The sequence below is a fragment of the Anomalospiza imberbis genome, chromosome 2 (genome assembly GCF_031753505.1).
Source record: "Anomalospiza imberbis isolate Cuckoo-Finch-1a 21T00152 chromosome 2, ASM3175350v1, whole genome shotgun sequence".
In the NCBI taxonomy this organism is placed as follows: Eukaryota; Metazoa; Chordata; class Aves; order Passeriformes; family Viduidae; genus Anomalospiza; species Anomalospiza imberbis.
In genome coordinates, this window is record NC_089682.1 from 82,331,551 (window position 1) to 82,345,730 (window position 14,180).

Here is a 14,180-nt window from a genome sequence, read left to right on the forward strand (position 1 = left end):
GTGATCTGTGAAAATGTCTAGCTGTGAGTTCATACATGGTTGTTTGTATAGCTGTGCAAACAGACCTCAGTCCCTGACAAACAAGCCAGCCTGTAAAATGGAAATCCCATCTCCTCCCTTCTGATAAATATGGGCACAGAGCAAGATTTTGGTGTGACCTCACACTGCAGAGCTGCCTTTCCTGTGACTTCAGGAGTAGGAAATCCCTGCTGGTTGTGTTGCTGTCTTCTGGAAATTGTTGGCTTTTCAGCTGGGAGAACTCCCTTATGTCTTTCTCAAGGAATGGGCACTGACCTTGCAGATGTTATTCCTTTTCTTGTTCTTTGTCTGGAGAAAAGCAAAGGACTCACTCACAGTTGTTTCTTGTCCTGTTTTAGTGACTAGGATTGCTCAGTGATTGCATCAGCTCCAACCCTGGATGGCAGCAGTGCAAGATGGAGCAGCAGAATAGTCTCTGAAGAGGGCAGGAGACTTAGCATGCTCCACAGCCACTGCTGCTCTTGATTAACTCTCCCCATTATCTCTGCAAGAGTGAGAATCCTTATTTTACCAGCTGCGGGTTTAACAAGACTCTTCTGCTCCCTAGGGAGAGCACAAGCCCAGTTCTCAAAAGGACTTTTTCTTCCAGACGTCTTTGCCTTGAACACAGATCAGCTTTATGGTGGAAATATCTACTCTTCCTCATCATCTCTCTTGGTTTTGGGAGGCCAAAAGTCCTGAGGAAAATTATTCTGGCATGGAAATAAATCAGTTTTGTGAGTGCGTAACTGCAGAGGGAATTAGCAGGTGGGGAAGGAGGGCAGCAAGAAAATAACTTTGTTCTTAATGGTTCCCGAGTCTGAACTCCTATAAACATCTCTCAAAGAGCATGGATTTGACCCTGAGGATCCACGTGCATCTTTCCTCAAGTTTTTTCTCCCTTCTGACAGCTGAAGTGAGAGAGAAATCCAGAAGAAGTGGAGGAAACTGACTGTCTCTTGGGGAACAAAAAATGCCAACCCCCACCTCAAAAAAAAAAAAAAAAAAAAAAAAAAAAAAACCATGCATAGAGGAGGCAAAATGTAGCTTTTCCTGATGTGAGTTTGAAGCCAGCTACTGCTGCCCACCCTTTCTGTGACCACCAGTGGACAGAGAGTACTTTCTATCTCATTTTGTCTCAGAGGGAGTTATCACACCTGTAGCACACTAAGTGTAAAATAGTGAACTGGTTTGTAGTCAGCTTCTTCTCTTTCCCTACCTCCTTGTCTTGAAAAGCAAGGCAGGAGATGTCACTTAGGCAAGATGTGGGGTGAGGGTAAGGTCCCATGGCTGTGGGCAATGAACCTTTGCTGTAAGCATGAATTTACCTTTCAAATAAGGGAGTGCTGGTTTAAGGCATCCATTGCTAATAATTAAAGACACAGACTTAGCTGTGGTGTATTAAAGGGTGGTTCATCATCAGAGCCATGTGATCATTTCTGGGATTTGACCTGCCTGTAATTCAGATAGGCATGTTTCCATTTTCATGGGTCAACAAAACTGTGTTTGGGAGACAACAATACAGTAAAAGTTGGAAAAAATGAGACCGGATGATGGTTTCAGTTATTTCATTTACCTTTGATCAAAACTGGCTCTTGTACAAACAGTTATTCTTCAGACAGGCTTTTTTTTCCACCTGTTTATCAGTATCCTACTTTTTAAGATGTGCTTCATGCAGTCTGGAATGCCTTCAGCTGATGATTCATCTTACATGTTTATGGTAAGATGAGACTAATTACCCTCCTTAAAAAGCCCAGTGTCCTGGGCATAAAGGAAAATTTGGCTAAGTGGCTCAGATAAAGGCATCAGTTTCATTTTCAGTGAAGTTAAAGCAGATGAATGTCTCCAAGCACCACAGTCTGAGACTGATTTGTACAGGTAGATTTCCAGCACAGCTCCTTTGGTACTGTCTAAACCAGAAAGAACTTTCACCTTTGCTGGACCACAGAGATGCCTGGGGTTAAATAAAGGCATAGAGAAGGAACCTGTCACCTGCATTTGTCCCCATTTAGAAATACCCTACAGCCACTTGAAGCCACAGTGCCTTGTTTGATTGTGGGATGTCTTTGCATTATTTGTGAAAACTTCTCTCTGCACTTGACTTTTAGTTGCTATCATGTGAAAACATTGAAGCTGGGAAGAGAATGGATGAATAAAAAAAATATGAAATTGTGACTTTGGACTCAGAACGTTTCTCCCTAGGGTATTACTGTGTGCACCACCAGCATGTCCATCACTATTGCTTGCACAGTTTTGCAAGTTATTAATAAATAACCAAGATAGGCAACATCATTTGCTGTGATGTGCTGTCAGCCCATTTCCTACAGCCAGCACCTAGATTGATGGTGGCTCTTTGGTGCTTCTGTATTGCAGATGTTGTAGTTTTCCAATGGAAAGGCTGGTATTGTTGATGAGCTTCTGTTTGCTGTTGTCCAATACACAGCAAACACCATCGTAAGTATATTTTATTACAAATTCTTCAATCCTAACAAATCCCTTGAAAGTGGGGGTAGGAAATAGTCTCTCTTTCCAATAGAGAATCAAAAAAGCCAGGTTCTTGGACCACTGAAAGCTTTTGTAACCTTAAATAGGTAAGAAGTAAAAAGCTTAAATCTACCCTTTCAATGAAGAAATCTTCTCTCAGGAGCCAATAATTTAAAATGTACTACTAAAGCATGTTGTTCACTCTCTTATTGCTGTTTACTCATTTATTGTTTGTGACATTTATTGGATCGAAAATTCTTGAGGGAAAAATCTCTGTAATTGATTTATACATTGCAGAAAGCAAAGGTTTAACTTCTGGGAGACCTTCAGTATTCTCTATTTATCTTCTGTTTCAGTGGAGATTTACATATAAGCCAGGCGTTGTGCCACCTTTTGCTAGAGCCAACAGATTCCAAGTGAATGAAATTAAATAACAGCTTTATTGCCTGACTTCTATACCTCACCTTTCATTTTATGTATTTAAGAAAGAAGAGGGTTTTTTTTGGAAAAATAAAAACGTAGTTCAGTCAACCCATTCTGATAATAGAAAATCAATCACCTTTCATTTTAGAAAACTTCTAAGAATAATCATTTTCCAAAAGCACCTGTCTTGAGCTCAGAAATGTTCTTTGTCTATAAGACATCACAGGTGAAGAGACAGGACTTGGCTCTTCACACAGTTCTCTGATTTTTGTAAAATTGTTTTGTGTAAAATAGACTTGAAAAAAATGAGAGCAATGATAATGATCTACATTTTAAAGGTCATGAAATCAATTACTAAGGAGCACCACAGTAGTTAAGAATGAAGGAAAATAATAAAGAGGAACAAAAAAACCCAACCAATTTAGCCTCCAACTCAGCCCTTCCCAGGGATGTGTCTTACTTTCTGTGATCTCTCATTTCCAATATTTCACAGTGATATTGCAAGGAAGATCAGCTACTTGTAATCCCATACATATGGTTATATAGGGAATCTATACCTCCTGACATATTAAAGCATAAGCTGGCATAATGTGGGTGCTAGTAAATGAAGATACATAACTTTGCAGAATTAATTGTGTATTTTTGAATATGTATTCATTGTCTTTCAATGCATGGCCTCATTCTGTTTCAGAAATCTGTTTTTACAGAGCTTTCTCTGAGTTGCAGCAGGTTATAAATTGCCCTGGTAGTCCCTGTGACATATTGCAGGCTTTTTCTTGTCTATGTATAGTGATTGATGTTTTACAGGACTTAAATGGGAAAGTTCAGAATCTGGAGATCAGTCAGAGAAAATTATTTTCTCTTAACCTCTACTCTGACTAACAAGGGTGATGGATTAGGTGATCTCCACAAGTCCCACGCTCAGCTATTTTGTGAGACCCTGTTTTATTTTTAAAATTCATATTGTTTGGACATTCATGGAACATACTGGACAATCTGTTTATCTGTTATTTTAGATTTCTTATTACTGCCCCAAACGTGGTGCATTTGGGCACACATGAGACGATAACAGTTCAAGTCCACGGGGCACAGAGCCCTGTGCAAGTTACTGCATACTTCAAAGATGAGACGAAAAATCAGCTCATATCAGAGAAGATCTACTTTAACCTTAATCAAAATAATGGCTACCAAGAGATGAAAAAAATAACGGTGAGTCTGCCATCACAGTGATTTAATTTTTTTTTTAATTTGGTGATAAAAAGCTTGGAATAGGCTGGAACCGAGACAACACTGATCCTGAGAGGCACCGACAAAACCAATTCCAGTGACAGCAGCACCCAATTCACCCAACCAGCTAATAAAACAATGCCTAATGTAATTTCAGCGGTGATTATAAATATTCTTTTGTGCCCATATAGCTCAAGATTTTGTCACATGGTGATAAATGAAATTTAATTTAAACACATTTAATTGTTTTATCGCTGTTGGGTTTTCTGCCTCGCTTAAAGTATGACTGCATTCAGGCCTTTTGGTTACTACTGGCCATTTTACAATACAAGAGAAACCTTTAAAAATGTGTAGGCTCTCAGACCAAAGTCTGTGTTCTTTCTACAGATTTTTAAGTTGATTAATTCTTTACATCCTATGTTGCATCATTTACCCCTGGCACGATTCTTTGAAGCCTGGCAGGATTTATTTCAGTAGCACTAGTTTGGGCTATTTGGTTGGGAAAAAAGCACACAGCAATATTCAGTTTAGCTCTGGTTAGTTATTCCCAAAGATAACAGCTGAGCTTTCAAATCAGGTTCCTGTCAAGGGTGATGTTTAGAAACAACACATTAAACTGCATGAAGTAAAGCAGCAATATCCTAACCAAGATTTTAGCATAAATAGGAGTTACAGGATACAGTCATGTAGACTGAAGTCTCCCACGTGGAGTTACTAACACTGGACAGAAGGAAGTGTTTTTCTGTGGTGGAAAATGGAGGATCAGAGAGTATTTCTACTTTAAAAGAAATATTCACCTATTAAGAAGGATATAATACCCAGTAAGAAAGATATAATTGTGAATCTTATGTTGAATGGTGCTAATAAGATTATTTAAGCGCTTCAGCTGTTGTGGGGCCTCAGCTATGTGGTCCCAAAGTTACCAGGCTCATCTCTGACTCTGTGGGGGGTTTTCCCTTTTATTCTCTTCAGGTCAGGCCAGGGAGTCTGCAGCAGAGCCTGTTCAAGAAGAGTAATCTGCCATATGTTCTACTGGTCACTGAGAGCAAGGAGCTTCATATGCCTGCGAAGAGCACTCGCATCCTCCTGTCCTCTAAGAAAGGCTACATTTTTATCCAGACAGATAAGCCCATATACACACCAAGTTCCCAAGGTTAAAATACAAATGCTTGTCTTCAGGTGTTGAATATGGATGTTACAAAGGCAGGATTAGAAAAAGTAATAATGAGTCAGTTGTTCTGGCAGCCAGAGCTTCTGCAGGGTCTGCTCTGCACATTGCAGCAACCCCTGTGGAAATGCTTCCAGAGACAGTCACTTTTAAGGGAGACAGACAAAATCTGCTCCTTTTTGTTCAAAAAGGTTAATGATGACTTTCCTTTGGAAAAAAAATTCATGAGCAACTGCCAAAAACTGAACTCCTACTGCTTCTGCTTGCAACACCAGCAGTAAGTTACCTTTGCTCTTTATGAGCACTACTGCTTATTACTTACCAATTTCATTAACAAAAGTGGTAAGTAAAAAAGGGTTTGAGTTTGGTTTTAGGCCTCAACTGCAGAAGGAACACAAAAGAAAGTGAAGTTCCCAGAGTAATTTTGAGAATTTGCTTCAAATATTTATCCAGTTGTGTAACGTGCGAAGGCTATGGAAAATTATTTTTTGAAATTTCTCAGACTTCTTTTCACTAAAACAAAGTGTGTTATCTTAACTTTGGTAGCTCAGTTTACAGACTACAATGATATATATATAGAAAGGCCAGAAAGAAATTTGTGTATTTATTCTTCTGTTAAACAGTCAGATACAGGATCTTCATTCTGGACAATGCTATGAGGCCGACAGATGACACGGTTACAGTTGCTGTGCTAGTAAGTATGCAAAAACACTTTTGATGACTGCTTCTTCAGCACACGAGCTATGGAAAACTTGTACAAAACATCCAAGAGCATAACGATAACTGGGACTCCTCTCCAGAAATCTGTATTTGCACATAGTGAGATATCTGTAGTTATTTTTGGCCCGTATCAGAAACATGGAGATACATGACGTGTGAATAATAAAGTAGGAAAGTAAGCAAAGCATTTTCTCTTCCATAGGACTAGGATATGACCTTGAGCTTTTGGATGTAAATGTTTGACACCTGGTGCATAATTTCATGTTTGCTTCTTCTGTCTCAACAGAATTCCAAGGGTATGGTGGTTAAAAAGTCAGACCGGAAAATAAACGCAGTGTTTGGTGAACACTTGGATATACCTGACATTGCTGAGTATGTTACTGCTGTGTCTTCTGCATCAAAACCTGGAGATTAAGATTTTTAACTGCTGAATTTCTTGAATTACCTTTCAAAATTTTCTTTCTTTCACCAAGGGGCACATATGGAGCCTATGATCAATATTCTTTTACCTTTAAATATCCTATTACCTTGGAGAGATGAGTCCAGAATTTACTGTTAATATGCTGCAATTAGCAACACGTATCCTGGTAAAGAACAATTAAACAAACTACTCAAATATCTGCTCAAATGTATGGCTGCATTTGAGAGAGCACTTCTACAAGGGCTAGTCTGCAAAGTGTCTTTTATTATATCTGATTTCAAACAGTCAAACTTTTTCTTAATATTCAGGGTCTTCTGGCATGCTAGGTTGATTTTGATATCTCAGTGAAGATAATCTATAGGAAATATTCTATGAGTTCTCTGTTTCCACAGACTTTTCAAAGGTAGTGGTTTGCAAATATGTTATCTTGCACTTCCTCATACTTGTTTTGAGTGTTTACTAAGACATTTGGAAATATCTTGCTGGCCCCTCCCAGTAAAAAGAAAGCCATTAATTAGTTAGTGATGAGATCAAAGTAAGGAAAATATTATAATTCAGTGATAATTTATATGTTGGCATCATAAAATATCAGAGGAATTGTAATTAAATATTTTCTGCTGAATCTCCACTTTAGGCCTGGAATTTGGAAAATCAAAGCCTGGTTTCATCAACATGAAATGTCTAATGTTTCCACTGAATTTGAAGTTAAAAGATATGGTGAGATATTATAACATTTGCATTATAAATATACGGAGCTATCACAATGTGCTAAAAATATACTGCAGTGGTTGAACCTGGCTGTAGTTAGGCACTAAGGAAAACTTTCATGGTATTTCAATGCATCATTGTTATCTCTGATCTCTGGGTTTTTGTGGCTTCCACTTATATTTAAAAAAATAAACACCTCTGGTTTTATAGAGACTTAGTAACATTTTAAACACTTTTTTAACATTTTGTCACAAAACATTGGAAGGGCTCGCCTACTGCAGAAAAAAATAAATGAGATGAGCTCCATTTTGAAGTCATTGCAATTCTGGCTAAAGTTTGCAGTGAAGACTAGGATGGAAAAAAAGAAAAAAAAAGTTGCCCATTTTGTCTCAGTCTAATTCAATCTGGAAGTTTATTTGAGTTATTCCTATCCTCAAATAACCTTTTTTTATGGAAAATAAGGACCCATTTGGATAAAGTAAAAATGTAAGAATCTGGGATAAGAAATTGTTTGCTTGATTTACACTGAAATTATACTTTCTTGTAAAATTAACGTGGGTTTGTTGTTTCATTGTTTTGGGTTTTTTCTCATTCAAAGACAAAAGAAAATCTTGAGATTGTATAAAAACCTCAGTTCAGCAAACCTGATTTTGCCTTAGCTAGTGGAGGTAGCAGAATTGTGGAGATTACTGCCTCCTCTCCAAACAGCTGCAAGGAGGAGCAAATCACTCTGATATACCTGCAGGAGCAAATAGGTTGGCTTTGTAGGAGCAAATTCAGAGTGACACAGCTGATGCTGAGGAGCTCATACCCACACTCTAACCATTTCAGGGTGGGTTTAGTTCAGCCTGCTCCTAGTCCAGGGCACTTCATGCCCATGAATGGTCAGAGTTTATTGTATTTTCATTGTAAATAAATACACTTTGTGTGCTTGAAGACTGCTCCACTAGGTGAAGCAAAGCAGAATAAGGGAAAATGACCAGATTTGCTTCAGAAGAGCACTGCTAATTCAAACTGAAACATCCCCTCAGTGCAGCTGCATTGTCTCAGTGTGTGTTGCCACGACAGGAGTATAAGGTATGTTTGAAACTTACATGTCATGACCTTTTGTCTTCTTTTTTTCATGCAGAACTTCCAAGTTTTGAAGTCAAACTCATCCCACTTCATCCATACTACCACATCTGGAATGAAAGCTTTGTGTTTGATATCGAGGCAAAGTAGGTGTGCTTAGGGCTAGGCTGGTTAAGAAGCAGATAAGCAGTTTGTGACTTCTTCCTTTTTCTTCTCATTAACACTTAACTAGCTTCTGGCTTGCCTTGGAACTGACTAATCTTATATACTCTCTGTTTCCACCACTGACTTGATCACACATCAGTGCCAAGTGCTGCATGGGTCCAAGTCATGGTGATCAAGCTGGAACAAGATTTTTCTGAATATTTCAGTTTGCTATCAAAGGTTCAAAGGTGGCTATTTGGGACTCTCTTCTGTGTTGTTAAGCAAGGTTCCAGGCTGATCACCTGGGGTTTTTTTTGTGGGTTTTTTTTTTTTTTTTTTTTTTTTTTTTTTTTTTTTTTTTGGTATATTTTCAGTTTAAACATTTAGAAATGTTCTAAAGCCTCCACTGTGCTATGTAACATAATTCAAGTAGAGCTGGATTCAAGTTTGGGTATGGAATTTTCTCAAAGCACAGTGAAGTCTGTAAGTAATAAGCTAGTGCCTGCTTGAGAGTAATGATTTAGGTAGAAAGACCTCCAGGTAGATAAATACAAATAATCAGAGGAGTTTCCGTGACCATCACTACCACATCATATGTCTATTGCTGAACAGCAGTGCACTGGTCTGGATATTCCATAGCTACAGAGCTCTCAGATGGGCCAGACCATGGGGCAGGGCTCAAGGGAAAATTAATTGCAGCTGGTCCCATAGCAAATTAGAATGGCATGAAACATAGAGAAACTTAGGAAGGCAGACAATGAAAATCGAATCCATCAAAATATTTTTTAATAAAAATAAATTTTTGACTGTTGAATTTTCAGGTTTCATAAGAGTGGAAATGCTAAGAAACTGCCTCTTAGGAGAATGACTAAATTAGAACTTGATACTTTGTTTTTCTCTTTTGCTAAAGAGGAATAAATGTTATTAAATGAGAACAGGCGGGTGGAAGCAGCTGGCCTTCTTTCATAGTTGGGAGAAATGTATTCAGTTTCAGAGGAGTGAGGACTGTTAGACTCCTGCCTGCTGTCCTTGACTGTGCTGGTCCTTCCGTTTGCCAGCACACCTTGAGAGAGCAGACAGAGCCTGTATCCACCTCCTTGTGCTTGTCTGAACAAACTCAACTCTTCTTATCTCCTCTTGATCACCTTAAATTTTTATTTGGTTCTATTGAATAATTACTAGCTTTAATCATGATCACTTGATATTGTGATATGAAGTGATTTAAAATCACTGGCTTTAGTATTTTAATTTTTTCTAAATTTTTCTCTGTGCTATTGCAGCACTCTATTTTGAGTTTATGAACTTCATATGTATTTGACTTCTCATTAACATCATAATTATTTAAGAAGAAACATTGATGTTCAATAACTGGATGCCATTTCTTTCCATATTGGAAAAGCTCCTAGCAGTGCTACACAGGCCTGCTTGATTTTCATCAAAATCAGCATATGGAATACCTGATGACTGAACTTATTTCTCTGAACAGGTCATGCATGTAATGACATTACTTGGTGTTTCCCATTTATTAGCTCTGGCTTTTAATGCAGTTTTCATAAGAGCTGACTCTCCATTGGCTTTATTGGTATAGATCAGTGCTGCCGATCAGGTCAACTTGAAAGAGGCTTGTTTAAACAAAAATAAGCCATTACAGGACTGAGGTGAAGCAGGATTTCCACAAGCATCATGGCCATGATGGGCCTCACGTAGCACATTGCACACTGTGCTGCTGGAAGATGCCATCTGCCAGGGCTTTCTTGAGTACAGAGTCAGGTGCAACAACATGCCCTATGCTCTCTCCCCATGACCTTCATTAAATGTTCAGGGGTATTCTGGCCAGATGCTGGTCTGGCAAATATTTCACTTACAAGAGGACTTTTATGCCATACTGCCTAAATCTGTAGGAGTGACGTGGGGCAGAGGATGTCCACTCTACCCAATGCAGGTTTTAAAATAGCAGCAGGTAGAGTCTTCCTGCTGTGCGTCTTCAGAGGTACCAAATATTTCATATCAGCCCCTGAAATGATTCTCTGATCCCTTATTTTCTATGCTCTGCTCATGAGGTGTCTCCTACAAAGGAATTAGCTGTTCATCCAAGTGAAATGGTATGGGTGGTATGAGACCTCTCTGTGCAACTTAAGTTCCCATAAATTTGTTAAAAAAAATTACTCTAGTGAAATTTTATCAGATGATGTCTCCCCATGTGATTCTGCCAATGTGATTTACGCTTTAAATATCTTTGCATCTGAAATCACCAGTTGGCACAAATATCAGTGAATGTTTTCATGTTTGAGTTACGAGAGAAGGGACTAAATTTTGTCTTAAAGCTATTAGTTACAAATGAGATGCCTACAAATATTCCAATATTTTTTCAGCATAAAATGATTAGTCTGCCTTATGCTTGTTTTTTTATTAAAATTATGATCCTTCTCCTCACTGTTCTTCCTTCAAAAGACATTCTTATGGGAAAGAGATTCAAGGTGCTGCATATGTGCGATTTGGCATAATTGATGAAAATGAGAACAAAATACTTATTCCAGGCCTGGAGCAACAGCTATCAGTAAGTATTTGGTCAAACTACTCTGATTTATCCTACCTAAGTTGAATATTATCAGAAATTCTGGAAACTTACAAGTCCATAATACTGTAGTTGTGATATAAATAACACTTTATTTCTAATGGCAACAATGGCAACAAACCAGTAAGGGCTCTCTTTCCCTTTTTTTTTTTTTCCCTCCCTCTTTTGTTTTAGATCCAAAATGGAAAAGGAAGAGTTACTTTAAATACACCACTTTTGGAAGAGAAATTGAGAAAGAGTATTTCCACTCTGGAAGGGTTTCATTTATATGTTGCTGTTACCACTGTAGAAACTGCAAGTGAGTACAGTATGGCTTAGCTGATATAGTCCACAAGATTCACATTTATCTTTCTCTAGTGTAATCTTTTACGTGGGGAATCTGGTCTCACTGGGTCCATCTTTGCTGTAAAGCTTGCTCATGCTGTAGGGAATTCACTAGAAGAATCTTAGATGGAAAGCAGCTGCTCAAGCTCCAAGTTGCAGAAGATGACATTAGGTAACATTAACTATTGCCATTAGTTGAAAATGAAAACAAAATCTTTTAGAAAAGTAGATATCCAAGTTATGCAAGTCCATAGTTAGTGCCCCCATAGCAACATACTGTTTTATATTAACAGGTGGTGAGATGAGGGAAGAGGAACTCAGCAGTGTGAAGTTTGTGAGATCTCCTTATGTTATTGATCTTTCTAACACCAAAAAGTATTTTGTGCCTGGAGCCCCCTTCTCTGTTATGGTATGTAGTGCTCTGACTGTATCTGTCTGCCTCCACAGCGATGCCTTTATATCTGCCCTCTTTCTTTGATCCACTATGAGCTCTGTAGGACAGAGACCTTCAAGAATAGGTCCAACAGAGCTACTGTTTGTGTGTCTGGTTTGTCTCATTTCTGTATGCTCAGAGTCTGAACAGACAGAAAATGCTCGTTTTCGGCTCTAGAAGTTGACATGCATTGCCACACTACAGGGTTTTATAAAACTTAATCTCTTTCTCACTTCCATATCAAAAGACTGAAACAAGAATATTGTAACAAATTAATCCCACATCAAATTAAAATTCTGAAAAGTAAAACAGGGTATAGCCTTTTTAAAAAAATGCATTTAAGTTTATGTGGCTTGAAACTTCACACCTTTAATTTTCTAGAGTTTTCTACAAAGAGTTGAAGTCAGAAATTTACCTTATAATTGTTAATGACAAATATCTTTGGGACCTGCTTAGACCAAATAGATGCCAATTGAAAATCTGGTGCATTTTGTAATCTGTACTCACAGATTTTTGCCTCAGCTGAAGACCAGATGGAGTCAATTGCTATCCTTTTTTCTCAAAGCTCAGATTTTTGAATGATGGTGCATACAGTTTTATATTTCTTCTCAGTTTACAAAAATGATAATTCTAAATTATAATTTGCCTTTTATTTGTGAGCATTTTTTAAAAATAAGATTTTCTTTAAATAACAGAACTTTTTGTTTTGTTTTGTTTCAATAGGCATCTGCCACTTTGGTTGATGGTTCTCCTGCTGCCTTCCTATTTGTCACTGCCACTATTACCTTGCCTGGAAAACCCCCAGTGAAGAAGACTGCCTTCTGTAATAGGGAAGGTCTGGTCTCCATTACTTTTGACATTCCCAGAGATGCTGATATGCTTGAAATAAAGGTAAAGAAAGTGCAAACACCCATGTTTAAAAGTATCCCACTGAGAATTGGTCATAAGACAATTATAAACCACTGTGAAGATGATCACGTTTCATTGAACTAGCACAGAGGGTGGAACAAGATCTCTTACACCACCTGCAGATTATTGTCCAGATTGTGTGAGATTTGCTAGACAGAGCAGGGGCCTGAGGGATGTCTCAAGTGAAGGACACTCCTGTACATCAGAGCCTTGGGAGTACATGCATTGGTTATAGTGGTGCATTTTTGTGTTTTGGATGTGCATTCACCTGGCATGAAGGATAGAAATGGGACTGTAGGGAATATCACCATATAAAGTGATTGAAAATTATAAGAAAGTGAAGGAAAAGGTCCTGAGCAATGCAGAGAGTCAACTACATCTGCCCACCCAGAGGATTCAATTATGTATGCACAATATAAAACGGGGAAAAAAAAATTTTCTGAATACAAAATTACCTTGTGATTTTGACCCATTTATTCTCATTTAGAAAGAGCCAAGGGTGAAAATATCAAATGCAAATACAGCAAGAGGCGAAATGGGGTAAGAGAATAAAGTAGCTAAAATCCTGGGGTTTGATGGTACATTCTGCTAATGAGGTCTTAGCAATTACTCCTCTCACTTCACAGCATTTTCCAAATAACCTGGCACAATATGATTATTGGTGACACTATGCACTGTCTCCTGTGGGACACTTTACTCACTCTGTCCTTTTCTTCCCTGACAGGTAAAGGCTGAAGAGGGTAAAGATAGGTTAGAAACACCTGAAGCCAGCATCAGAGCTGAAAGATACCAGTCTGCTTCTCCAAACTACCTCAGCATCAGCATCCCGCACACTGTTGTGGCACCTGGAGATACCTTACCCATCACCTTGAATGATATTCATCAGCCTGGCAGTGGAAACATTGGCTATTTCTACTATATGGTAAACAGAATAGTATCATATCAGTAATTTCTTTCAGAAATTATGCAACCTGGAACATTTACCTAGTTATTGATACAAGGAAAACTGAGGGGCTCCGGCAAAGGGCAAGTGGGATGACTGCTGTTCTGGCACTCCTGACCCACCAAGACAGGCTGAGGGAAATGGGCTTGTTCAGCTGGGTGAAGAGCCTAAAAGTGAGTTAACAGCAACTTAAAACTACTTGAAGAGGAATTAAGGCACGGTGGAGAAAAGTTGTCCTAGGTGATGCCACACAATATAACGAGGGGCCAAGGTTAAAAATGATAGCCTGGAAGATTCATTTTGGAAAAATCTATTCACTAGTGATGAGTGCAATATTGGAAGAGGTTCCCCAGAAAGTTGAGAGACTTTCCAGCCTTATAAAAATTTAACACTCAATAAAATAAACCCTCAGAAGTCTCATCTAGTCTACCCATGTGATGTCTCATCTTAGAGCAAGCAACTGAACTAGAGATCTCCATAGGTTCTTTTCAGAAATTATTTCTATTATTCTTCTATTTTTATACATTTTCACTTATTTTGGGAGCATGTAAAATGTATAGTATTTATTTTGCTGAATGAGACAAATGTGGTCATGGGTAGATTCCAGGAGTG

The 14,180-nt window shown here is 38.3% G+C and overlaps 1 protein-coding gene across 1 annotated transcript in view; it reads left to right on the forward strand.

Annotated features, from left to right (window-relative positions):
* The first annotated feature begins 2,319 nt into the window (after positions 1-2,319).
* Positions 2,320-14,180, forward strand: part of LOC137469385 (complement C4-A-like) — a 40,913-nt gene continuing 29,052 nt past the window's right edge. Inside the window, exons 1-12 of the mRNA XM_068182073.1 lie at positions 2,320-2,472; positions 3,942-4,134; positions 5,125-5,305; positions 5,944-6,014; positions 6,327-6,412; positions 7,096-7,178; positions 8,299-8,386; positions 10,836-10,941; positions 11,134-11,257; positions 11,577-11,692; positions 12,440-12,607; positions 13,350-13,547. Of these exons, the coding sequence (XP_068038174.1) occupies positions 2,408-2,472; positions 3,942-4,134; positions 5,125-5,305; positions 5,944-6,014; positions 6,327-6,412; positions 7,096-7,178; positions 8,299-8,386; positions 10,836-10,941; positions 11,134-11,257; positions 11,577-11,692; positions 12,440-12,607; positions 13,350-13,547 (1,479 nt within the window). The 5' untranslated portion in view covers positions 2,320-2,407. The remainder of the gene's footprint in view (positions 2,473-3,941; positions 4,135-5,124; positions 5,306-5,943; positions 6,015-6,326; positions 6,413-7,095; positions 7,179-8,298; positions 8,387-10,835; positions 10,942-11,133; positions 11,258-11,576; positions 11,693-12,439; positions 12,608-13,349; positions 13,548-14,180) is intronic.